The 20,556-nt window shown below is 38.5% G+C and overlaps 1 protein-coding gene across 2 annotated transcripts in view; it reads right to left on the bottom strand.

Annotated features, from left to right (window-relative positions):
* KIF15 (kinesin family member 15) overlaps positions 1 to 20,556 on the bottom strand; it is a 62,025-nt gene that overhangs the window by 11,021 nt on the left and 30,448 nt on the right. The window contains exons 13-27 of one of the 2 annotated variants that reach the window (XM_057705583.1): positions 20,315 to 20,524; positions 19,223 to 19,400; positions 17,586 to 17,751; positions 16,717 to 16,858; positions 13,470 to 13,667; positions 12,611 to 12,718; positions 12,236 to 12,341; positions 10,811 to 10,976; positions 8,207 to 8,357; positions 7,962 to 8,047; positions 6,908 to 6,977; positions 6,428 to 6,514; positions 5,711 to 5,815; positions 4,532 to 4,654; positions 472 to 618 (exon numbers count right to left, since the gene is read on the bottom strand). In XM_057705583.1, the coding sequence (XP_057561566.1) occupies positions 472 to 618; positions 4,532 to 4,654; positions 5,711 to 5,815; positions 6,428 to 6,514; positions 6,908 to 6,977; positions 7,962 to 8,047; positions 8,207 to 8,357; positions 10,811 to 10,976; positions 12,236 to 12,341; positions 12,611 to 12,718; positions 13,470 to 13,667; positions 16,717 to 16,858; positions 17,586 to 17,751; positions 19,223 to 19,400; positions 20,315 to 20,524 (2,043 nt within the window). The remainder of the gene's footprint in view (positions 1 to 471; positions 619 to 4,531; positions 4,655 to 5,710; positions 5,816 to 6,427; positions 6,515 to 6,907; positions 6,978 to 7,961; positions 8,048 to 8,206; positions 8,358 to 10,810; positions 10,977 to 12,235; positions 12,342 to 12,610; positions 12,719 to 13,469; positions 13,668 to 16,716; positions 16,859 to 17,585; positions 17,752 to 19,222; positions 19,401 to 20,314; positions 20,525 to 20,556) is intronic. The other variant, XM_057705584.1, reaches the window with a different exon arrangement.

Here is a 20,556-nt window from a genome sequence, read left to right as displayed (position 1 = left end):
AGACAATCTTCCAAAGGCATGCGGAATGGACTTCTTAGTTTTTCAGGATTTGATTGATAATTTGAAATTTCTCTCACAAATTTATTTACACTTTAAAAGAAACTTTCTTTTTAAGCTTCACGAGTAATCAAAGGGTCATTTGAGGAAAATTACAAAATGTATAATAAAACTACAGTAGCCAACAAGAGGACAAAAGTCAGCCATAACCTTCTGTCACAGTGGTCAGAACTTGCTGGCATGTGTCAAGGGTGGAGGGTGGGCAGGAGGACAGCCAAGCAAATCTGAACACACAGAAGCAATCAGGTTGTTAAGCCCACAGCGCCACTGCCCCACAACCTAGGTGCCCTGCTAGCCCGCCTTTCTGAATGTAGAGAATTAGCTGAGGCAGGGACCTCATGAGCACAAGCATCACGCAGTCCTACCCCCGCCAGCCCCATGCCCATCCTGGGCAACACTCCCGCTGCATCTCACCTCGTGCTGAAGCTCCTGGATGAGGGCGTCCTTCCTGGTCAGCTCCTCCTGGGCTGACTGCAGAAGCCCAGAGTGCTTTTTCGAGGCCTCGGTGAGCAGGTTCAGCTGCTCAGTGGCGTGAGCCAGGTCCTCACAGAGCATGTCCCGCTGTTAGGGGACGATCCCCATAGAAGAAGACTCTTTTAATTGTGGTGCTCCAGTACTGGATTACAAATCATTATTATGTGCGATTTTTAAAACGTTAAGAAAGTTTTAAGTGAGAACCTTTTTTATTCTTTTGCTTGCATGCTAATCCATTCCAAGACAAACCAAGCAATTAATACTTAAGTCTTCAGGTCTAGAGATAAATATTACAGTAAATTCATTTAAGTATCCCAACTGAGGTCTAACTGCCCTGTGCTCCCCTCTCCCCTCACCCCCAGGTAATCTCTCAAAGCTGACCTCGCCTTCCTTGGGAGGACTCCAGGCATGGGTCTCTAGTTTACCTGTTGTCTCACGAATAGATTCTAGTCCTTTATACATGGGAAGGTAAACAGCTGTAAAGACGAGTACCCCTCAGCTAACTGGGGAGGGGCTGGCCATTCGCCAGACTGTGATACCATGTCATAAGCCTCAAAGTTTCAGGGAAAAGTTTGATGGAAAGTGGCAGAGAGAATTAGAAGTCCTATAGGTTGCATGCATCATTTCTGTGTACACAGTGTATGTAATTTCCACCAAATTAAAGCAGAATCTATTCCCACTAACTTTCCAAATGTGTATGTATATGTGCATAGATATAGGTAATAGTGTATATTACATATACATTAAACATACAGTATTACATATACATCATAGATACAATACGTGAATTGCACACACATACTTGATAGATCTCGAGCATCTCCCCATATACTTACTCTTTTATTACATCATTTTCATTGAGTGGGCTCTGTTTCATCTGATGGGTGCACCACCATCTAACCCTTCACTAAATATTTCAGTTGATTTGAATTTTTCACTATTATATGCATCTTCTCACATCTAGATTATTATTGGGTACGAACAAACTTTTTGGCCAACCCAAATTTTCTTTATGGCTTATAACCTTAGTACGTTTTTGTAAATGGGGTTTTTAAGTCATATTTTTAAATGGTTATTGAGGGTATATAGTAAATATATTTTTAATACTTATTTATAACCAATTATAAATTCTTTCTAATATATATTCTGGCAGTACTTTGGAATTCCTACATAGACACTCATTATCACCTGAAAAAGTCATTTTCTCTCACTTTTTATAAAATTTGTATCTCACTTGCTGTTCTCATTTTATCACATTGGCTAGGAACTCACACTGTTGAAAAACAATGATATATAAACAATCTGAATGACAATTCCATACCATAGCCATAAATCTAGATTTTAGCTAATAAAGACAGGAGATATCTAAAAAGGGAATGTGAACTGGTTGTTTGCAGAGTCAATTCCACTTAAATCTAAAATACTTCAATATGAAAAGTCACAATTTTTTTAAGAAGGAAAGAGAAAGAAAGAAAGATAGAAAGACACAAAGGAAATAAGGAAAAGCTTTAGGTAAAGTGCTGTGAGGTCTCATCATTCAGCTATTCCTACTCTAGTAACTAGATTTCTTTTTTTCACTGTGGTAACAGGCAGTGTGGAACTGAATTTTTAGTCCAAATTCCACACCTTAAGGTGTGGCTCTTGTGTACCAAATTTTCAACTGGCCTCCTAAAAATATTTCCAGCTAACACCTACTGAGAACTTACAAGGTGCCAGGCAGTGTTCTAAAAGCACTTTCCACGTACTACCTCACTGCATCTTCACTCTTATGTGATAGGCAGTACTGTTATCTCTACTTTAGAGATGTGACAAATGAGGCACAGAGAGAAAATTAACTTTCACAAGGTCACACAGCCAGAATTCAGACTCCTAAGCAGTCCAAGTTCACAGCCTGTGCTCTCAGCAACTTGTTACTATTGTACTCATTTTCCTTTGACTCTGATTTTAGTTGTCTATTTCAATCTTCTTACACTGTATGTATGTCAGCAGCTTCAAATCCTTTCTGGGATATAGGAGGATATAATAAATACAAATTACTAGGTATACTCACCTTGGATACCTATCCCCACAGGTTCTTAAAGTTCAAAACTACTATGTATAAATTTTATTTCATTACCCTTCCCCAGGCTTCTACGTTCTCCTTCTTAATGGTACACAGAACCATCTTTAGTCACCCAGGCTAGAAACCTTGGTGCCCACGTTGACTGCTTCCTCCTGTCACAGTACATATCCAACTGGACACCAGCAACTGTCAACTGTAGTTCTGAAACACTTCTCAACTCTACCTCACCCAGGATTCCCACTAGCACTTCCTAGGTCAGACCTTATCTCCTGCTGGGCTTAAAGTCTATGCAAGTCCCGGTTTCCTAAAGGAAGGGTCCCCACCCTTTTTGGCACCAGGGACTGGTTTTGTGGAAGACAATTTTTCCACAGACTGGGGTGTGTGTGTCGGGGGAGTGGGGGAATGGTCTCAGGATGATTCAAGCACATTACATTTATTGTGTACTTTATTTCTGTTATTACTATATTGCAATATATAATAAAATAATTATGCAACTCGCCATAAGGCAGAATCAGTGGGAGCCCTCAGTTTGTTGTCACTTGCCATTCACTGATAGGATTTTGATATGAGTCTGTAAGCAGTTGATTTATTATGGTCTCTGTGCAAACCTCTCTGCTGATGATAATCTGTATTTGCAGGCGCTCCCCAGCACTAGCATCACCACCTCAGCTCCTCCTCAGACCATCAGGCATTAGATTCTCATAAGGTGCATGCAACCTAGATCCCTCACATGAGCAGTTCACCATAGGGTTCGCGCTCCTGTGAGAATCTAATGTCGCCGCTGATCTGACAGGAGGCGGAGCTCAGGCAGTAATGTGAGCGATGGGGACCAGCTGTAAGTACAGGGGAAGCGTCACAAACTCACCCACCTGCCACTCACCTCCTGCTGTGCAGCCTGGTTCCTAACAGGCCACGGAATGGTACCGGTTCGTGGCCTGGGGGTTGGGGACCCCTGTCCTAAAGGATACAGCTGATGCTCCTCGAGACCTTTCACTACACAGACTCAATCTGTCTCCACCTCAGCTCTTGCACCTCAAGCAGATGACACCCAACTGTTCCCCAAGATGAGATGCTCCAAAAACATTCACAGCAGCCAGGCTTCCGTCCCTAGCAAAGTCTTGTACAAGTACCATCTCCTCCAGGAAGCTCTTTGGAATTCTCCAGGCATAACTGCTCCTCTCTCTCCCTTTTCTGTGCTCCCAACTCATTTATTACATCATAACACATCTACCTATTAAGTTAGATTGCATGCTTCAAGGTAAGTAACTGTGTTTCAATCAATCTTCCATTCCCAAATGACAAACAGGTACAGGTTGTATGGCAGGTGGGTTCAATAAATACTTGTTGAAATTGTTTCATGGGTAGCAAGAAAACTATTTCTAAAGCAAGTGCAGAGCAGTATACATACTGGGTTACCATCTGTGTGAAAATAGGAAAACTCAAGGTATATAGGATTAGCCAAAAATATCTCTGGAAGAATACACAAAAGGGAATGTATATTGCTTTACATATTTTGAATTTTGAACCACACGATAGTATTGCTTAATTTTTTAAAAGCTACATTTATATCAACAACAAAATAATTAAAACTTATTTTAGCTAAAACACAAGAAGCAATTCTGTGGTTAACCAGCCCTTTCTTTGCTCCCTGCTACTACCACTACATTCACGTAAATGCAGTTTCCACTCTGCTTCCTTTTCAGAAGAGGGTCAGTTACAGGAACTTAGCATGGTCTTAGCACAAATGAATGAAAATAAATCAACTACACAAAGTATAACAATCTTAGTATTACCTATCAATTGCCTAACTACCTTAGGGAAAATGGCTCAAATTGTGACTTACTCCTTTTTAAAAGTCTTCTATTTATTCATTAATAACACACAGACACAGATTGACAGGTAATAAGCCAAAAAGGGTCATGATGTCTTAACATCTACCTCTATGTCCTCAGAGAGTATTCTCAGTCTAAGGGATTCTTTCAGATCCAGAATGTCCACTTCCTGTCTCTTAATCAGTGCTTTGCTCTCTTCTTTGTCAACCAAAGCAGAATTGTATTTGCCCTGCAGAAAAGAAAATTATGATACATATCTGTCTGCTTTATTATCAATTTATTTTTAGATTAAGATAAATGAAGAATGAGTCTGAGTTCCAAGGTGATGACTAGATTAACACAAATAAATTCAATAACTACTTGTTGAATAAAGGAGTGGAAGCATTAATGCATGAATGGCAAGAAGAAGTGGAAAAGTCCTACAGGTATCAGTGAAAAAACACCCGGTTTTGCCATCTTTACCAGAAATCAGTGTGGAGTGCAGCAAACTCCCTCTGGAGCAGAGGAGTGAGGAACATTAACAAAAAACTACCTTGGGGACTTCCCTGGTGGTGCAGTGGATAAGACTCCACATTCCCAATTCAGGGGGCCTGGGTTCGATCCCTGGTCAGGGGACTAGGTCCCACATGCATGCTGCAACTGAGAGTTTGCATGCCACAGCTAAGGAGGCTGCCTGCTGCAACTAAGACCCGGTGCAACCAAATATACAAATATTTTTAAAAATAAAATAAAATTTAACTTTAAAAAAACAAAAACTTAACAAAAAACTACCTTGACTCAAGGGACGGAAGAAGCATCACCATTTATGTGCAGGAAGAGTAAGTGGCTACTTTAGGAAATGATAAAGTCCAATAATGGGAAAACAAACTCACCTTCTAAATCACTGATGTCTCTGAACTTACCTAAAATGTGCTACTTTTCTCCTTGAAGCAGTTAAGGAACACCACATACCCTTAACCATCAGAGGCAAGAGCCAGTCTGTTTCTGATCTGGTTTGGATGACCAATTCCCACATGTGCACAGAAAGCACTGTTTCCAGGTCAGCGAGATCTGAGAAATGCTACAGCTGACTTTGCCTCCCCGGGATGCACACAGCACATCCACATATTAAAGGCTCTGCGGGTTCTACAGATACACAAGCCTGCTGAGCTTTCACCAGTGCATATTTCCAAACCTGGGTGATGACCACAGAACCCTTCTTTTCTGTGGAGCATTTGTTAACCTCTTGAATCTGTGAACTGTGCCTTGTGCTCAATTTTAATATCCTATTGGTGACAGAACTTACATAGATGTCCTGCAGTTCTTGCCTCAGAGTGTCTATGGTTTCTGTTTTCTCAGAGACTGAGGTTCTTAGCTCCTGGATCTGGCTCATGAGGTCAGCTACAGCTTCCTGACAAGGACAGAAACAATGTCTTCATACCCAATGACAGCAAGGAGATCATTTCTTAATGATAAATCATTTATCTTTCCAAATGACAACAGGAGAAGTCAATTTTACTTTAGCAAAATATCATGCGTCGCATTACGTTATTAATATCAATTTATATTTTAACAGTTTTCTAATATTTTAGCTCATCATCTGCTTTGGTTTTATGAATGAATAACAGCTAGATAAATAAGGAATGTACACCCAATTTTATGTTCAGACACACATATTAATATTAAATTTTCTAGTTAAAGCCAACACCAGGGATTTGAGGATTTGTATTATGGGACTTACAGTCAATGAGAAAAGGTTGCACTAACAGCATCCTAGTTAAAGGGGGCAGGGATGTGTTTTAGAAACATCGCCACCAAGAGTGATAGAACTGTTTGCACTTGAAGTTATGAGGAAAATTAACTTACATAAAAGACGTCATTCTCTAGCAACCCTGGAAGATGAGGAAGGCCTAAGTGCATACGGAAATGCTAGCTAACCATCACCCTGGGAACAGGAGGCGGGAATGTGACAGCAGCGTTCATAAGGAAAATGCAGGGGGCTATAGCCTCAACCTCTACCTACCTTCTCAACATCTCTAGACTTCTTCAGAGAACTGATTACTTTTTCAGTAGCACACAAACTCTCTTCTAGTTTCTGAACTTTTGCCATCTATGGGGAAAAATTAATATTTTTAGAAAGAGAATTAAACCACAAAGTTAACCTCACACACATATTTTTAAAAGCAAAAAAGGAGTTGAAATCTGCTTTTCATACTAAACAGTGTACACTAAGGAGTAATAATTAAAAATAAAAAGATGGGTTAAAAGACAATGATTTTGCAGTCTCCATCGTCTCCATCAGGAAACCACCAACAAATTATGATTACAGCCATCTGGGAGTTAGAAAAACAAGAGCTGAAAATAATACGACCGACCAAAAATTCAATCTTTTTGTTATCAATTTCCAACATCTGAAAGCTGAAACAGTTTTTATAACAAACCTCTTTAGACGTCAGGAATAAAAGTTACAAACCTCATTTTTCAGAGAGTATAGGACATTTACCTGCTGCTCACACTTGGCCATCTCTCTCTGTTTCTCCTGACGTACAGCTTCAAGAACTTCTAAGATTTCTCTGGAAAAGAAGAATTATCTTTTACTCACGAATCATTCAAAAGAAACAGGAACTGAGTGCATTTGTTCAGAAGCGATTCAATGCAATGCAACTGAACTTTATTAGACACATACTTGGTGTTAGGAATTATATTCCAGTAAGATCAGAAATCTGAACCAGTTTCTTCAACAGCTATTTAACAAGAACCCAGTTTTGTGCCAGGACAGTTTATTTTTCTCCAGACTACTTAGGGCTCCCTAACATAACATATAGTATTTATTTATTACCTATCTCTCTGTGCTACAATGTAAACCTCAAATGAGCAGGGATATTTTGTTCACTGTCTTACCTCCAAATGTCCTGGCATTTACCAGAACAGTGCCTTGCTGGCTTGCTGGATATCACTAAGTGTTTGAATGAATGACTAAATGTTAATTGTCCTTCCCAACTAGATGGAGTCACCACTGGATACCAGGGACTAGAAAAGAAACTGTCTCATAGTAAGTATCTGCTGAATAAACAAATACAAATTCTTCTTATGAGAGCAATAATCCTCCTATTGGCTGAAATGAAGAGACTGAGAGAGAGCACCAAGAAAAAGAACTTGGAGAGAGGAAAGACAATGGTGTTCATATTAAGGGACCAGAAGAAAAAAGAGCAGGTAGAAATCAAATAGAGACAGAAATAAATCAGTCCCCACCTTCCAACAATAAATACTGTGATTTATTTACAGAAGGTCCCTGGTTCTGATCACCAATTGCTATTCATTTAAAAACTACTGTAGCTGGCTATTAAATGTTTTGAAAAATTAAGTTTCTCTACACAGCCATTTATACAGAAAAAATCTGATATTCATTTTGGAATGCTTTAAAAAAAACTTAACAGTCTATTACCAAAAAAACCCCCCAAAAAACAAGAAAACAAAACAAAAAAAATCCCACAAGATAAAGAATGTGGTAGTAAATGATATTCTAGTCAACTATGGAAAAGATAAATAGCACTCACTTAGAACTGTTTTCTTTATCTTCTTCAAATTGTAATAATAATTTGTTATTGCGTTCTTTTTCTGCCTCAAAAAGCTCCATCAAATTCTAAAAGACAATGTTATATTAGATTTTAAAGTATAGTCAACAAACGCGTGGTACCTTCTACGTGGCAGGCACAATGGGCCAGTACAGAAGTTAGGAAGAGGTCAAACAGTCACACATCTAGAACAAGTTCATCAATAACCAATACCCTTCTTAACTTACATTCAGATCAGATTTCAGAGTTTCATTTTCTTTTTTGCAGTTTTGGAGGTTTTTTGAAAGTTGGTCAATTTCAAACTTCATTACTTCTTGTAAGTTGTCATAGGAATCCTGTAGGCAGGTTTTGCTCTCAAGAAGCTTTTCATTTTCTAATCTTTATCAGGAAAACATTTTTACAAATGTAAACATAGATATTAAATGTAGTTCTCCTAGTGAGATTTATCTGTAGTTCACTTTATCCCATCTACAGACCATTCCCAACTTACAGAAGCCTGGACTGATATAAAGCTCCTCATGGACGTGTGTGAAATGGTCACGATGCATGAACATTAGTGTGATGGGGATGGAAAAGACATGGTGGGCATGTTAGGCCGCAGCCATCTACTTCCTCGTTCTTTCCCCTGTGGATTCAACCAGACGTGCTTAATTGACTGGCACTCTCAGGTGATGAGAGTTCCAGGCCTAACCCTTGTGTAAACTAAAGATTACCCATTGACTTAATATTGTTGATAGCTCAACTCTATCCACTCAGCACATATTCTCCCAAATCTAGGAAGGTTTTTCAAGATGGCAAATATAGCTTTGATCTGAGCAAGAGAACAAACTCTTTCAGGATAGAACTATCTTTTAAGTCAAATGACTATTACTTACTGCTTTTTAGGCTTTCATCCTCTTATTCCGCTTCACAACATACTATGACATGTCCAAACAGTTCATCTAAGAACTAGTCAACAATGGACATGACCTCTGGACCACCAGAAACAGATGTCCCAGCTTGTACACAGAAGGCTATTAGACCTGGATCTATCTGGCTTCACTAACTCCATGAAGAGCAGAAGCAGCAAATTACAAAGTGGCATAAATCAGCTGCTAAAGATAGATATACAGACAATACATGGTAGGGAGGGGGAACATATGTATTTATCATACGTTTGTATCATAAATAAAGATACAAACTTTATATATAAAGCAGGTAAAACAATTCAGGAAATACATGGCGGTTGGGTTGTTTCACTTAGAGGTCTTAACAACCTTTGAGAGCCATGATAGAGTTTAAGCAGCCCAGTAAGTGATATACTCAATGTGCACCACACTGAGTACAAAAAAATCACACAAAATTAGTTTACGACAGAGCCAAGATAAGATTCGGTGATTCAGATATTAAAAACGAATTCTAGGTGTAAGAAAAAACAACAGTGCACCTGCGATGATAAATGGCCACTGACCAGCAGCCTTGGTACTAGGGAAACGGTGCAGGGGAGTGGAGGCTGTGCTGACTCAGCACAGGCCCCTCTCTAAAGGGTGGCTGCTGTGCGAGAATGTGGGCCCAGAGCCGCCAATTTGTTGGATTTTTAACAGGATGCTGAAATGTGGATCTTTATAAGAAAGTTCTCAATTTTAAAAATGTTATGCTAAATTTTTTTCAAAAACCATACTGGGCAGGCCCAACAAAAAAATGTCTATGGATGGATTTGGCCTGCAGACTTCCAATTATTTTCCTCTATTTTTAATTCCTTGTTGTATATTATTCAGAAAACACTCAAGCATTACCGATTTGAATCTTGCAATGTCTATAAAAATAAAATTCAAGGTTGTTATGAGCAGCTTTTCTATGTTGAGCAGTCACACTCATATCACACTCACAGTATCACAATCAAGATGTCCATTATTAAATTATGCCAGATTCAGAAAATAGCATCAAAACCACAAGATGGTTTTAAGTTGTTTTACAAAAGGTTGAAATTAGTAAGGGGAAAAAAAAAAAGCCCCAGTAAAAACAAACAATTTATATCTTAGGTTACTTTGTTTCAAGATTACCAGCTCTTGACTAACCAGCCAGCCTCCGGAATTGCTGTAGACAATGGTGACAACTACTGATTTGGTCCACCCTGTACTGTCCCTTCCAGGAAGAGCACACCTTTCCCGCTGGAGAGGGAACAGGTGCATCACCTATGTTGGACCAAACCTTGGTAAGTGATTGGTCCAAAAGTAAGTAGATGACTCAAGCAAGAAAAATTCCAATTTTCTCTGGGATAGATATATGACAATTGGGAGAGAGAATTTCTTCGCAGGGATTATTACATCAGGAGACAGAAGATGGAGCTGTCTGAGGCAGTCTGTTCCCCGTCACACTGAGGAAGGCCCTCCACAGTAGAAGAGAATAAGGACAAACACAGAGGGAAGCAGAGTAGGGAGAAAGGGAGGGAGAGAGGTAGAGAGGGAGAGAAGCTAGGGGGTGGTAGGGGGGAAGAGAGAGAAAATGGGAATGCGCACTGATAATATTGTTTGAGATTCAATCTAGTTTGTCCCTAAAACCAAAATCACCTCTGGGGCTACCCAATATCGTGAGCCTATAAATTACCTTCTCGGGTTTTTTTCTGCTGCACCATGCAGCTTGGGGTATCTTAGTTCCCCGAACAGGGATTGATCCTGGACCCTCGGCAGTGAAAGCTCGGGATCCTAAGCACCGGACAGCCAGGGAGTTCCCAATAAATTACCTTTTAGCTTTTTAAACTGGTTTGAGTTGGGTTTGCAGCACTTGCACTTCAGATAGCCCTGGGTTACAGGCCTATCAGGCAAGTTGGAACCATAACAGAACAACTCTACCTGACATTATCTAGTTGAAGCTGTACATGCACGTGTCTTTCAGAAAGGCTGTTGAGTTCTTTCTCCTGACTCTCTCTGAATGAATTATACTCCAGTTTCACCGAAGAGAGCTCCTTGTCTGCAGAATGAAGAACCACTCGCAGGTCGTGAACCTCACTTTTCAAAACTAAAACAAACAAACACAAAATAAATCTTAACAGGCTTTCCTTTACATGTATTTTTTACAAAGCAGGAAAATAGATTTGATAAGTACCCTTCACACAATCAGTAAAAACAAGTTGAAGAGACCAAAATTTTAAGAGTAAAAATGTTGAACAACAAAGTGGGAGGTATCTAGGAGCACTGAGGTTTCTATTTTCTTCCTCTCCCTTGCTCATGGTTTTTGGTATATTTCTATCAAAAAAAAAAAGTTAACATATGTCTCTCACATGTAGGTCATTTAATTTTTCTACACTTCTCCTGCAGAATATGCATCAAAACTCTTCATATAAGAAAAGGAGCTGGACTTCCTAGGTGGAGCATTGGGTAAGAATCCGCCTCCCAATGCAGGGGAAACAGGTTTGATCCCTGGTCCAGGAGGATCCCACAAGCCGCGGAGCAGCTGGGCCAGTGCACCACAACTATTGAGCCTGCGCTCTAGTGCCCGTGAGCCACAACTGTTGAGCCCATGTGCCGCAACTACTGAGGCCCATGTACCTGGAGCCCGTGCTCTGCAACAAGAGAAGCCACCAAAATGGGAGGTCTGCGCACTGTGGCAAAGAGTGGCCCCACTCGCCGCAACTAAAGGAAGCCTGTGTGCAGCAACAAAGACCCAGCACAGCCAATAAAATAAATAAATAAATAAGTAAATAAATTAAAAAAAAAAAAGAAAAGAAAAAGAGCCAAGAGATTTAACATATTTTAAGTGACCTAATCTTACTTATTGAAAACCCTTTGGAGATGTACCAGAACTTTCCAAAACAGGAAACTCCAACTGGGATTAAAATTAACTAACTTTTTAGATCAAAGAAAAGAAAACAGCTGTCTTTTTTGTCTTAAATTATTATAAACTATCACAAATATGTTGATGAAAGGAGAATTAAACTGAAAAAAAACCTGGGAATTAAATGATACTCCCACATCTATGAAAATACACAAAAATATAATTTATGCTTTTTTGTCACTATTAAAACATTCATCTTATGAATTCAAGACACTTTGTTTTCAAAGTGGTATTAAAACTTTAAGCAAACATTTGTACCATTTGTTTGAGAGCAGCCCTGGAGAAAATTACCCTTTATAATATATTACTGTTACTCATCTGGTCTAATTTAAAACAAACAGAAGCAATCAACCAAAAACACAGGGACAACATTTTATTCGTATGAGTAAAAAGATACTGAGCTACAGTATTCAAATTGGGAAGCTCCCAGTGTTCAGACTCACAGTCATTCTTGGTCTGAGTGTCTTGAAGCTGCTTTTCAAGGACGTTCAACTGAGAGAGATACTCTTGCTGCTGTTTGGTCCAATCAGTTCTTTCTGATGAGAAAAGCTTTGGGAAAGAGAGAAATTTACTGGAAAAGGAATACTGGAATGCTAAGACATTCCAAATCATCACCTTCTTTCTATTTTTAAAGTTTAGTCTTAAATTCGGACTAGGGGTATGTGTCTTGTTATCAGAGTAACAGATGAAGAAACAATGTAGAGAATACAACTTAAATAAACTTTGACTGAGGCTTCATAAAGTCACTTCCTTCCTGTGATGCTCTCACTGTGAGGATCTGTTTCATACATTTCCTAAGGCCATGCTCACAGTCTCACCTCCTGCATTTGAGTAGAATGATGTTCCAGTCTGTCCATGTGCTGCTGAAGCTTTAGGTTTTTATGCTCTTCTTCATCCAACTTGATTTGAAGGGCACTCATTTGTTCCTGCAACACAAGATCTTCAGTGGTCAAAAATTCTTTTCACGGACATCTCAAACATTCCACCATTTCTTCTCCATTAAAAATACAAAACTCAAAACCTCATACAGGCAGAGGTATCAAAGGCCACTTTGGAGACAGAAAACAAATTCAAAAGACTACACCAATGATTTCTCATGTTTCAGAATTATATTTGTGGCCCATCAAAGAGGATAATATGAAACACAAAAGAAAGAAGTGATTAAAATTAAAAACCACAGATTGAATCGTAGAGCCATCTTGAGACTTCTAAGAAGCTTTCTCAGGCCTATATGAAATGACTTCACCGGAAAGGCCTCCATACCTGTGGAAGGGCAAAATTTTGGAATCTAGGGTGATGTGACTCCCTCTAAGTTTTAGTAGACAGTCAAAAAACTTCTTCAAAGAATAAACAAATCACTGAATTTTGAGATAAACAAAATTCACGTTATTTCAAATATACCAAAAGCTGTCTAAAATTTGATCTATCAAGATTCTTTCAACTACTTAATCTTCTTTATCACATACAACACTGTGCCATGAAAACCAGCTCTAGAACTAGAAGCTAGTGGCAAGCTGGTTTTTTTACACACAAGAGAACCAAAGCCCAAGGACAGTGGAAAGTGACTTGCTAAATACTGCAAAGCAGATTAAAAGAACAAGAGCAGGCTGATTTCCAATCTAGGGATCTTGACACACGTACCCTTTAAAAGATATGATTTTAATATGAAACAGATACCTGCACCATTCTAAGCTCTTCAGAAATGGCCTCGAGAGCTTGTTCATTCATCTCAGGTGGCACTGGCTCATTTAAGATATCATTATCCAATTTGCTAGAATTCTGAATGTGTGGAGAGCCAAAGCTCTCTGGTTCAGGGCTTAATTTTGGTACTGATCGAGACCAAAGTTGATAAGCCTTAGTTGGTGTCGTTATGATCTGCAGCAAAAAATTATTAGGAAAACAACATTAGCACACATGAAAAAAACTGCGTAATTAGGAACTGTATGAACAGAGAGCATAAGACTACAATTCTATTCATCAAGAGAAGAGAAAAGGTATCCTTGACAGGCAGCACAGAAATGCCCATGTGGACATAAACGTATCAAGTCAAAGCAGTCTCAGGCAAAACTGTCATAAGATTTTTAAAAATGAAACTTGATGAGTCAACTTCAAACTTATACAAAAAAAATAAATGTGCAAGAAGAGACAATTAAAAAGATAACAAATTAGGAACTTTCCCAGTCAATATAAAAATATAAGGGTATGGTCATTAAAACAATGCATTATTAGCACATGAATAGTCAAACAGAACACTGGGAGAAAATCCAAAGTCCAGAAATAGAACAATTTATACGTGCAAAGTACAAATTAATGAGAAAAACATGGTCTATTAAAAAAAGTAAACCTGTAAGTCATGCCATTTAAAAATAAAACGGCAGATGCATTAAACATCTCAATGTAAAAAGAAAATTATTAAACTAGTAAAAGAAAGTAGAATATACTGATGCTCTTGAGATTGTCTAGGCCTTTAAAAATGTATTTAAAAAGCCACAAAGAGGGAATTCCCTGGCAGTTCAGTGGTTAGGACTCAGAGCTTTCACTGTCGGGGCCCAGGTTCAATCTCTGGTCAGGGAACTAAGATCCAGCATGCCACGCAGCATGGCCAAAAAAAAAAAAAAAAATCACAAAAATAAAAGATCAATAAACTTGGTTATATCAAAATTTTAAAACGTTTGTATAACAAAACTATCACACGTAAAGACAAAAGACAAGGAACATGATGGCAGAATGCACTGACAGTATACATAACAAACAAAAGATTAACACATAAAACACCTACAAATCACAAGAAAAAGATAAAGAACTAGTAGGAAAATGGGCACTTCTTCATAGGTCAAACATCTTTTCTGTGTTCAAACAAATGGACAATGCACATAGAAGAAGATGTCTGACCTCACTACAAATGAGGAAAAGGAGAATTAAAACCATTTTCACCCATCAGACTGTCAAACTATACCAGTTCTGAGGCCGGGTGCTAGGGAAAGAGTGCTCCCAGGCTTCCTGCAAAGGCATGTGGTGCAGTCACTTGAAGGGCACTTCAGCAGGACTGACTCCAATGCTGAGACATCCTAAAACTACCACTTCTTCTTCATAAAACCCACCCTGGAGAATGCTTGCACTGGAAACCACCTAAATAAGCCACAGAATTATTCTTTTAAAACAAGGAAGCCTGGGTTTAAAATGAGGTAGAGCTCTAGGTACTAGTTCATGTGGAAAGACCCAAGGCATACCCCCTGAGTTAACAAAAGCCCATTGCAGAATAACATATGTAGGATGATTCCATTTATTTTTAAAAACAAAGTACAACAAAAAACAATCTATGAAATAACTCTACATATCTTTTCAGTCTATGTATATTTACTGTATAAAATTGCTAAGAAAAAGGATTCCCAAATTGATGATAAATTACCCCTGGGGATGGGCGATGAAGGACCAGATTAGACCCAGACTGGCAGTGGTACTCAAAAGGAACTGTAACCGAAATTTGTATATGTATGCATACCTCCTTTAAACAAGGATAATGTATCTGTAAAGTACCATATAATTAACAATGAACAACAACCAAAAGATGTGAATTGCTATGCTCCTCTTGGAAAACCTTTTAATCCCCTTAATCCTGTTTGCTCAGCTATAAAAAGCAGACTAGAATGCCATGGTGCTTCAAGCTCCATAATTCTATTGCTAAGGGGCTACAGACTCAAATTATGAAACATTTGGTGATGTTCTGCAAGTATTTTAAAATAATTTCCTGCACAGATTTTAAGCCACCTTTTCTAAAAAGCAAACTTAAAAATTCTACCTTTATAAGAAAAATACTATTTTTCAAGTTAAATCATGACATATCCATACAGTATACTCTTGTGCAGCTGCCAAAACAAACAAAAACAAAAAGGAGAGAAAGTTCATGTTTCTCCCTTTACACATGGGACAGACTCTAAAATATCACTAGGTTTAAACAAAAAAATCAAGGTTGTAGAATGATGTGTACTGTATGCTACTGCTTGTGAAAAATTTAAAAATATGAAAAAGAAAGAAAACAAAAGCAAAAAACCTGGGTGACACTGATTGCCTCCAAGGAGGGTCTTGGTTGGCTGAAAGGACAACAGACAGAACGAGACTTGTCACTTTGTACCTTTAAAAATTCCAGTCATGTGATTACATATTCAAACGAATAAAATTACTTTGAAGTGCAGTGTCCTATTAAGTGATACAAAAAGCAGCGCTGGTAAAGATAACCATGCGAGATGAATGCCTTTTTGTTTTTTTAGTTTAAGATGTATAAGGAAAGGTTTTTCAGCCTTCAGAGAATTTGGTCCAAAAAGTTAAAGTCACCAGGAGCAGCAGCAGCAGCTTCTGAACCTTTGCCTTCCTTATGTATCCCGTTCTCTCTCCTCATTCTCAGATGCTGTTTTCGTCTTTCACGAGGGCTATGGTTAGTTAGGGGGACAATCCCTCCTGTTACCCCCAGTGTTACCCTTGACCCTTTAGTGGCCTTTATCTTTAGGGTTTCTATTTTTGCACTGCAAGCTTTAAGCACATGACACGTTACAGCAACTGCCTTATACTGAGGGCTGCCAGGTGCCAGGCACTTTTTTATCTCATTTAATGCTCTAAAAACCCTGTTATTAAGTTGGCCTCACCTCCAATTCAGAGGCAATAAATGAGGCTCAGAAGTTAGAAAACCCTGCCTAAGGTTACTGACACATTAGAATATGAACCCAGGTCTGATTCCAAATCTGTATTCTTCCACACATGACCCTGCCACTGGAGGTGTACATCAGAACCCAACGACTAGTGTCACCCTGAGGCTAACTGCTGGCAAGGGACTCTATCCTTATTTGGAGATAAAATGTGCAGACTCTCCATCAGTAACAAGACGAGATACCACTGATTTAAAGTTGAAGTATTGCTTCAGGTTACCTACCTTAAGTGTTTCAGCATGAATTTTATTCAGCTGAGAAACTTCTTGCCGCTTGCAGGCTTTTGTTGCATCCAAAAGGTTTTCAAGATTAAGGTTCGCTTTTTGCAAAGACTGAAGCTCTGATTCTAATTCCAGCTGCCTTTTCCTAATAGATATTATAAAATTGAGTATTTCAGCTAATAAGTTAAGTCATACATTTGTAGAGTATTTTACAGTTTATACTCTCATATAACTTTATACTTATCTCTTTAAATCAGAGATATTCTCAGATTATGACCCTCATTTTCCAGTTGGGTAAAATACAGCTCAGAGACTGATGACTATTTAAGGTATTCAACTAGCAAATGGTAGCTCTCCGATTCAGAAAAGCCCAAATAATCCACAATGATTCCATATGTGATACGTTATTTTTAAAACAAACATTTCTTTATATTTTAGAATAGGATTAATCTTAGTTATGATATAATGTGGTTTATCTTTGTTTCCTTTTATACAGAGTATCAAGTAAGAACATTAACAAACCTGGTAATTTCTAAAAATTCTGATATAATTCACAACAGCAGAGATTTAAATTTGCTGGCCAGATAAAGAATTTACACGTAAGTTTAACAGATACTCCTCTAAATAGGTATATCCCTTAAAACATTTGTATCCTCTAGTTCATTAAATATATTATTAAAGGCTAGAGTTTGTCCACTGTACCTCAATTTTTTAAAATGAGTAAAGAAAAAGAGCTAGATGCAAGCCCTTTTCCTTCATGTCAAAACAACTTGGCTGCTATATTAGAATATTTAAGGTAAATGCTCAATTAAACCCTCAATGCTAAACACCAAAACGAAATAAGTAAGCATGAACGTGTATTTATACTTTACCGAGTTAGTTCTTTGAATTCTTCATATTCTTGCTTTGAATTATTCAGCTCTGTCTGAATTTGCAGGAGTTGTGCTTTTAACTTCTCAGTGTTTGCTAATGGACGTGGCTCTTTCAGAGCTTTAGGAGAGAATCCTTGCTGACCTGATAATAAGGAAACAACCTGGTCTTTGAAAGACAAAAATAAGAGAATATATATTCTAAGTTCTCTCTGCCAGCTATCAGTTTTGAAGCACAGGGAGGAAAAATGAGAAATCGTTGGAAAGTGGACCCTAAAATACAGCGCCTGTAACACAAGAGGAGACAAAAGACACAACACAGTGTGTCAAAGAGTATTAGAAGTTGTTTTTGAGAAGCTGTGAAGCCACAGGATGAAGGGGCATATTTAAGACGACACCTTTTCCATTAAGAGAATAGAGCAAACAATGACTGAAGTGTAACACCCACACTGCTGGATAGAGAAGCATCATCAGTTGAATCTTGCAGGAATTAGTGTCAACAGTCAATGAATTTTTAGCAAAGGAAACAAATAGCAATGGCAGCCAGTTGAAAGAACTTGGTATCATCTACCAAGTAGAAAATATTAATTTTCAGGGATCGCTTAGAAGACTGAATTTGTTGAAAAGAGTGCCACTGAGTTTCAGTACGGGAAAATAACATGTAAAAATTGTTTACAGAATGATGTATGTTTAGAAGATGGTGAGGCCTAGAAATTACCATCAGTATCTTTTGAAGGTAGTAAGTTAAGGTACTACTGAGGCCAAAATGGCCAACAAAATACAAAGCACTATAGGAAAAAATAGTTAAAATAATACAGAAAACCTGATTTTAACTTTGCATCTAAAATTGTGGTCTCTCTACAACCCATATTCTGCGAATTTTATTCTTTTGTTAATTCATAACAGAATGGAAGGAGGCTTGGAAAAGGTAATTAAAAAAAATATTTTTTCTTTATCATTGCAGGATAAAAAGATTAGAATTATCTCAATTTCAACCTAAAGAGAAATAAAGGCTGAAACAGAGTGTGATAAAAGACCATGAAAATAGTCACTCTAAGAAGAGAGCAAACACAGACTTTGTTACCAAATCCCAGAACATTAACACCAATAGATGCCAAGCCTGTAAGTCAGATGAGTACTGACTAAGCCACTTTTCACAGAGTAACGGTAAACTTACAGAACTAACGTATAACTAACAGAATGTACACTGGCAAGCACGACCTGCAGCCACGGCATCAGGACCAAACACTGTGCTGGCTGGACTGTAAGTCTGATCACTCCGATATCTCACACTGTACAGACGCTCATCAGGCAGATAAACATCTCAACTCCACATTCATTCATGCTGTCATTAGTTAAGTACTTCCCATTTCAAACACTTAAAACAGGAAAATTCCGTTTAACAAACATGTAAAGTAATACCTGAATCAATCTTTCATCCGTAAGACAGAGATATATAACGAGTGTTCCCTTGCTAATGGGTACCTATTAGACTTCATAAAGAATAAGCATGTATATAAGAAATTTGCATACCAGGTCTAGAGGCTAAAATGAAAACCCTCAATGCAAGGCAATATCAATGCCCTTTTTAAATGGGTTGCCTGCCCCTAGAAGGCATGTTTACAACAATCATGTCTTACTTTTGTCATTTTTCTCTGTGCCAGATACTTCGAAGAAAGCTTTTTCCAGGATTTCAATGGTCTGAGCATCCATTTCTTGGGCTCTTTTCACAGGCTCTAACAGTCTCAGCCTTCTGTTCTCCTCCCTGAGCGAATGATTTTCCATAGCATATTTTGCAACTCTGGGGTGGTGCTCTATCTGTGACATGGAAGAATTAGAGACTTACATATTTACAAACATGACCTTAGTGAATAAGTCTTTCTGAAAAGCCAATAGAAAACACTGTGGACACCGCGTGTACTGACTGCAGTGGGGTAGCCCGTTGCAGCCACTGTGGAGAGTACCTCAGCTTTTATGATCAGACTGAATATGTGCATATCCTACAACTCTGAACTCTACGTTTGGTTCTCGAAACTTGACGTTCTCCATCTACCCTTGAAACTTTCACCCAGGCACCTATGGCGATAAGCACAGGGGACACACTGTGGCAGATTCTTCATGCAAAGGAGACTGCTTAAATTAACACGATGAAAAGAGTAAGGAAACTCTCTACTAACCAGGGTGGAATGCCCTCCAAGATACAGTAAATGAAAAGGGCAAGGTACAGAAAAGTGTGCATGGTCAGCTGTCTTTTGTGCACAAAAGGAATGAAAGTAAAATATCTATCTACATGAGTTTGAAAATGCATAAAAACCTCTCAAAAGATGAACACTGTGAGAAGAGATTACCTTTGTTTTCTAATGGTGTGCCTGTGTCAACTATCCATCCTCTCGGGGAAAAGGAGAAACAACAAAACTTCCCAGGGCTCAACTGCAGAGACTACTGACTCCAGTAACCCCAACTGCCCACTGGGAGGCAGTGTGCTTGTCTGCTGGGGCTGAGTGCCATGGCAGCAGCACCACCACCACGTCCTCCCTCTTCCCTTCAGGTTTTACAACTTTAGAAAATGCGTGTGTGGGGGAGTGTTATACAAACATACTGTCAGTTGAATTCATTTAAAATATTTTCCCTTGCATTAAATTACAAGAATTTGCTGACCAATTTGGTGAATGATTTATACTTGCCTTGAACTTCTTTTATTTTTACAATTACTGCAAATGTCATGTACTCACTTGTTCTCGCAGAGTTTGAATCTCATCCCTCAATTCCGACAGCAAACGATCCTGCTCCTCAGGCAGAAAACTTCCCCGGGATTCCTTGTGGAGCTTCTCCAGGCGCATTATTTGATCCTCTCGGAATTTCACGATCATTTTATTAGATTGAATAAATTTTTCTTTTTTGAGGGTGAGGTCTTCCAGTTGGGTAACTTTTTCTACCAAAGACTTAAGAAATTCATAATATGGTTAAACATAAA

This window comes from Hippopotamus amphibius, chromosome 13 (genome assembly GCF_030028045.1).
Source record: "Hippopotamus amphibius kiboko isolate mHipAmp2 chromosome 13, mHipAmp2.hap2, whole genome shotgun sequence".
In the NCBI taxonomy this organism is placed as follows: Eukaryota; Metazoa; Chordata; class Mammalia; order Artiodactyla; family Hippopotamidae; genus Hippopotamus; species Hippopotamus amphibius.
This window is presented reverse-complemented; position numbering and strand designations above follow the sequence as displayed.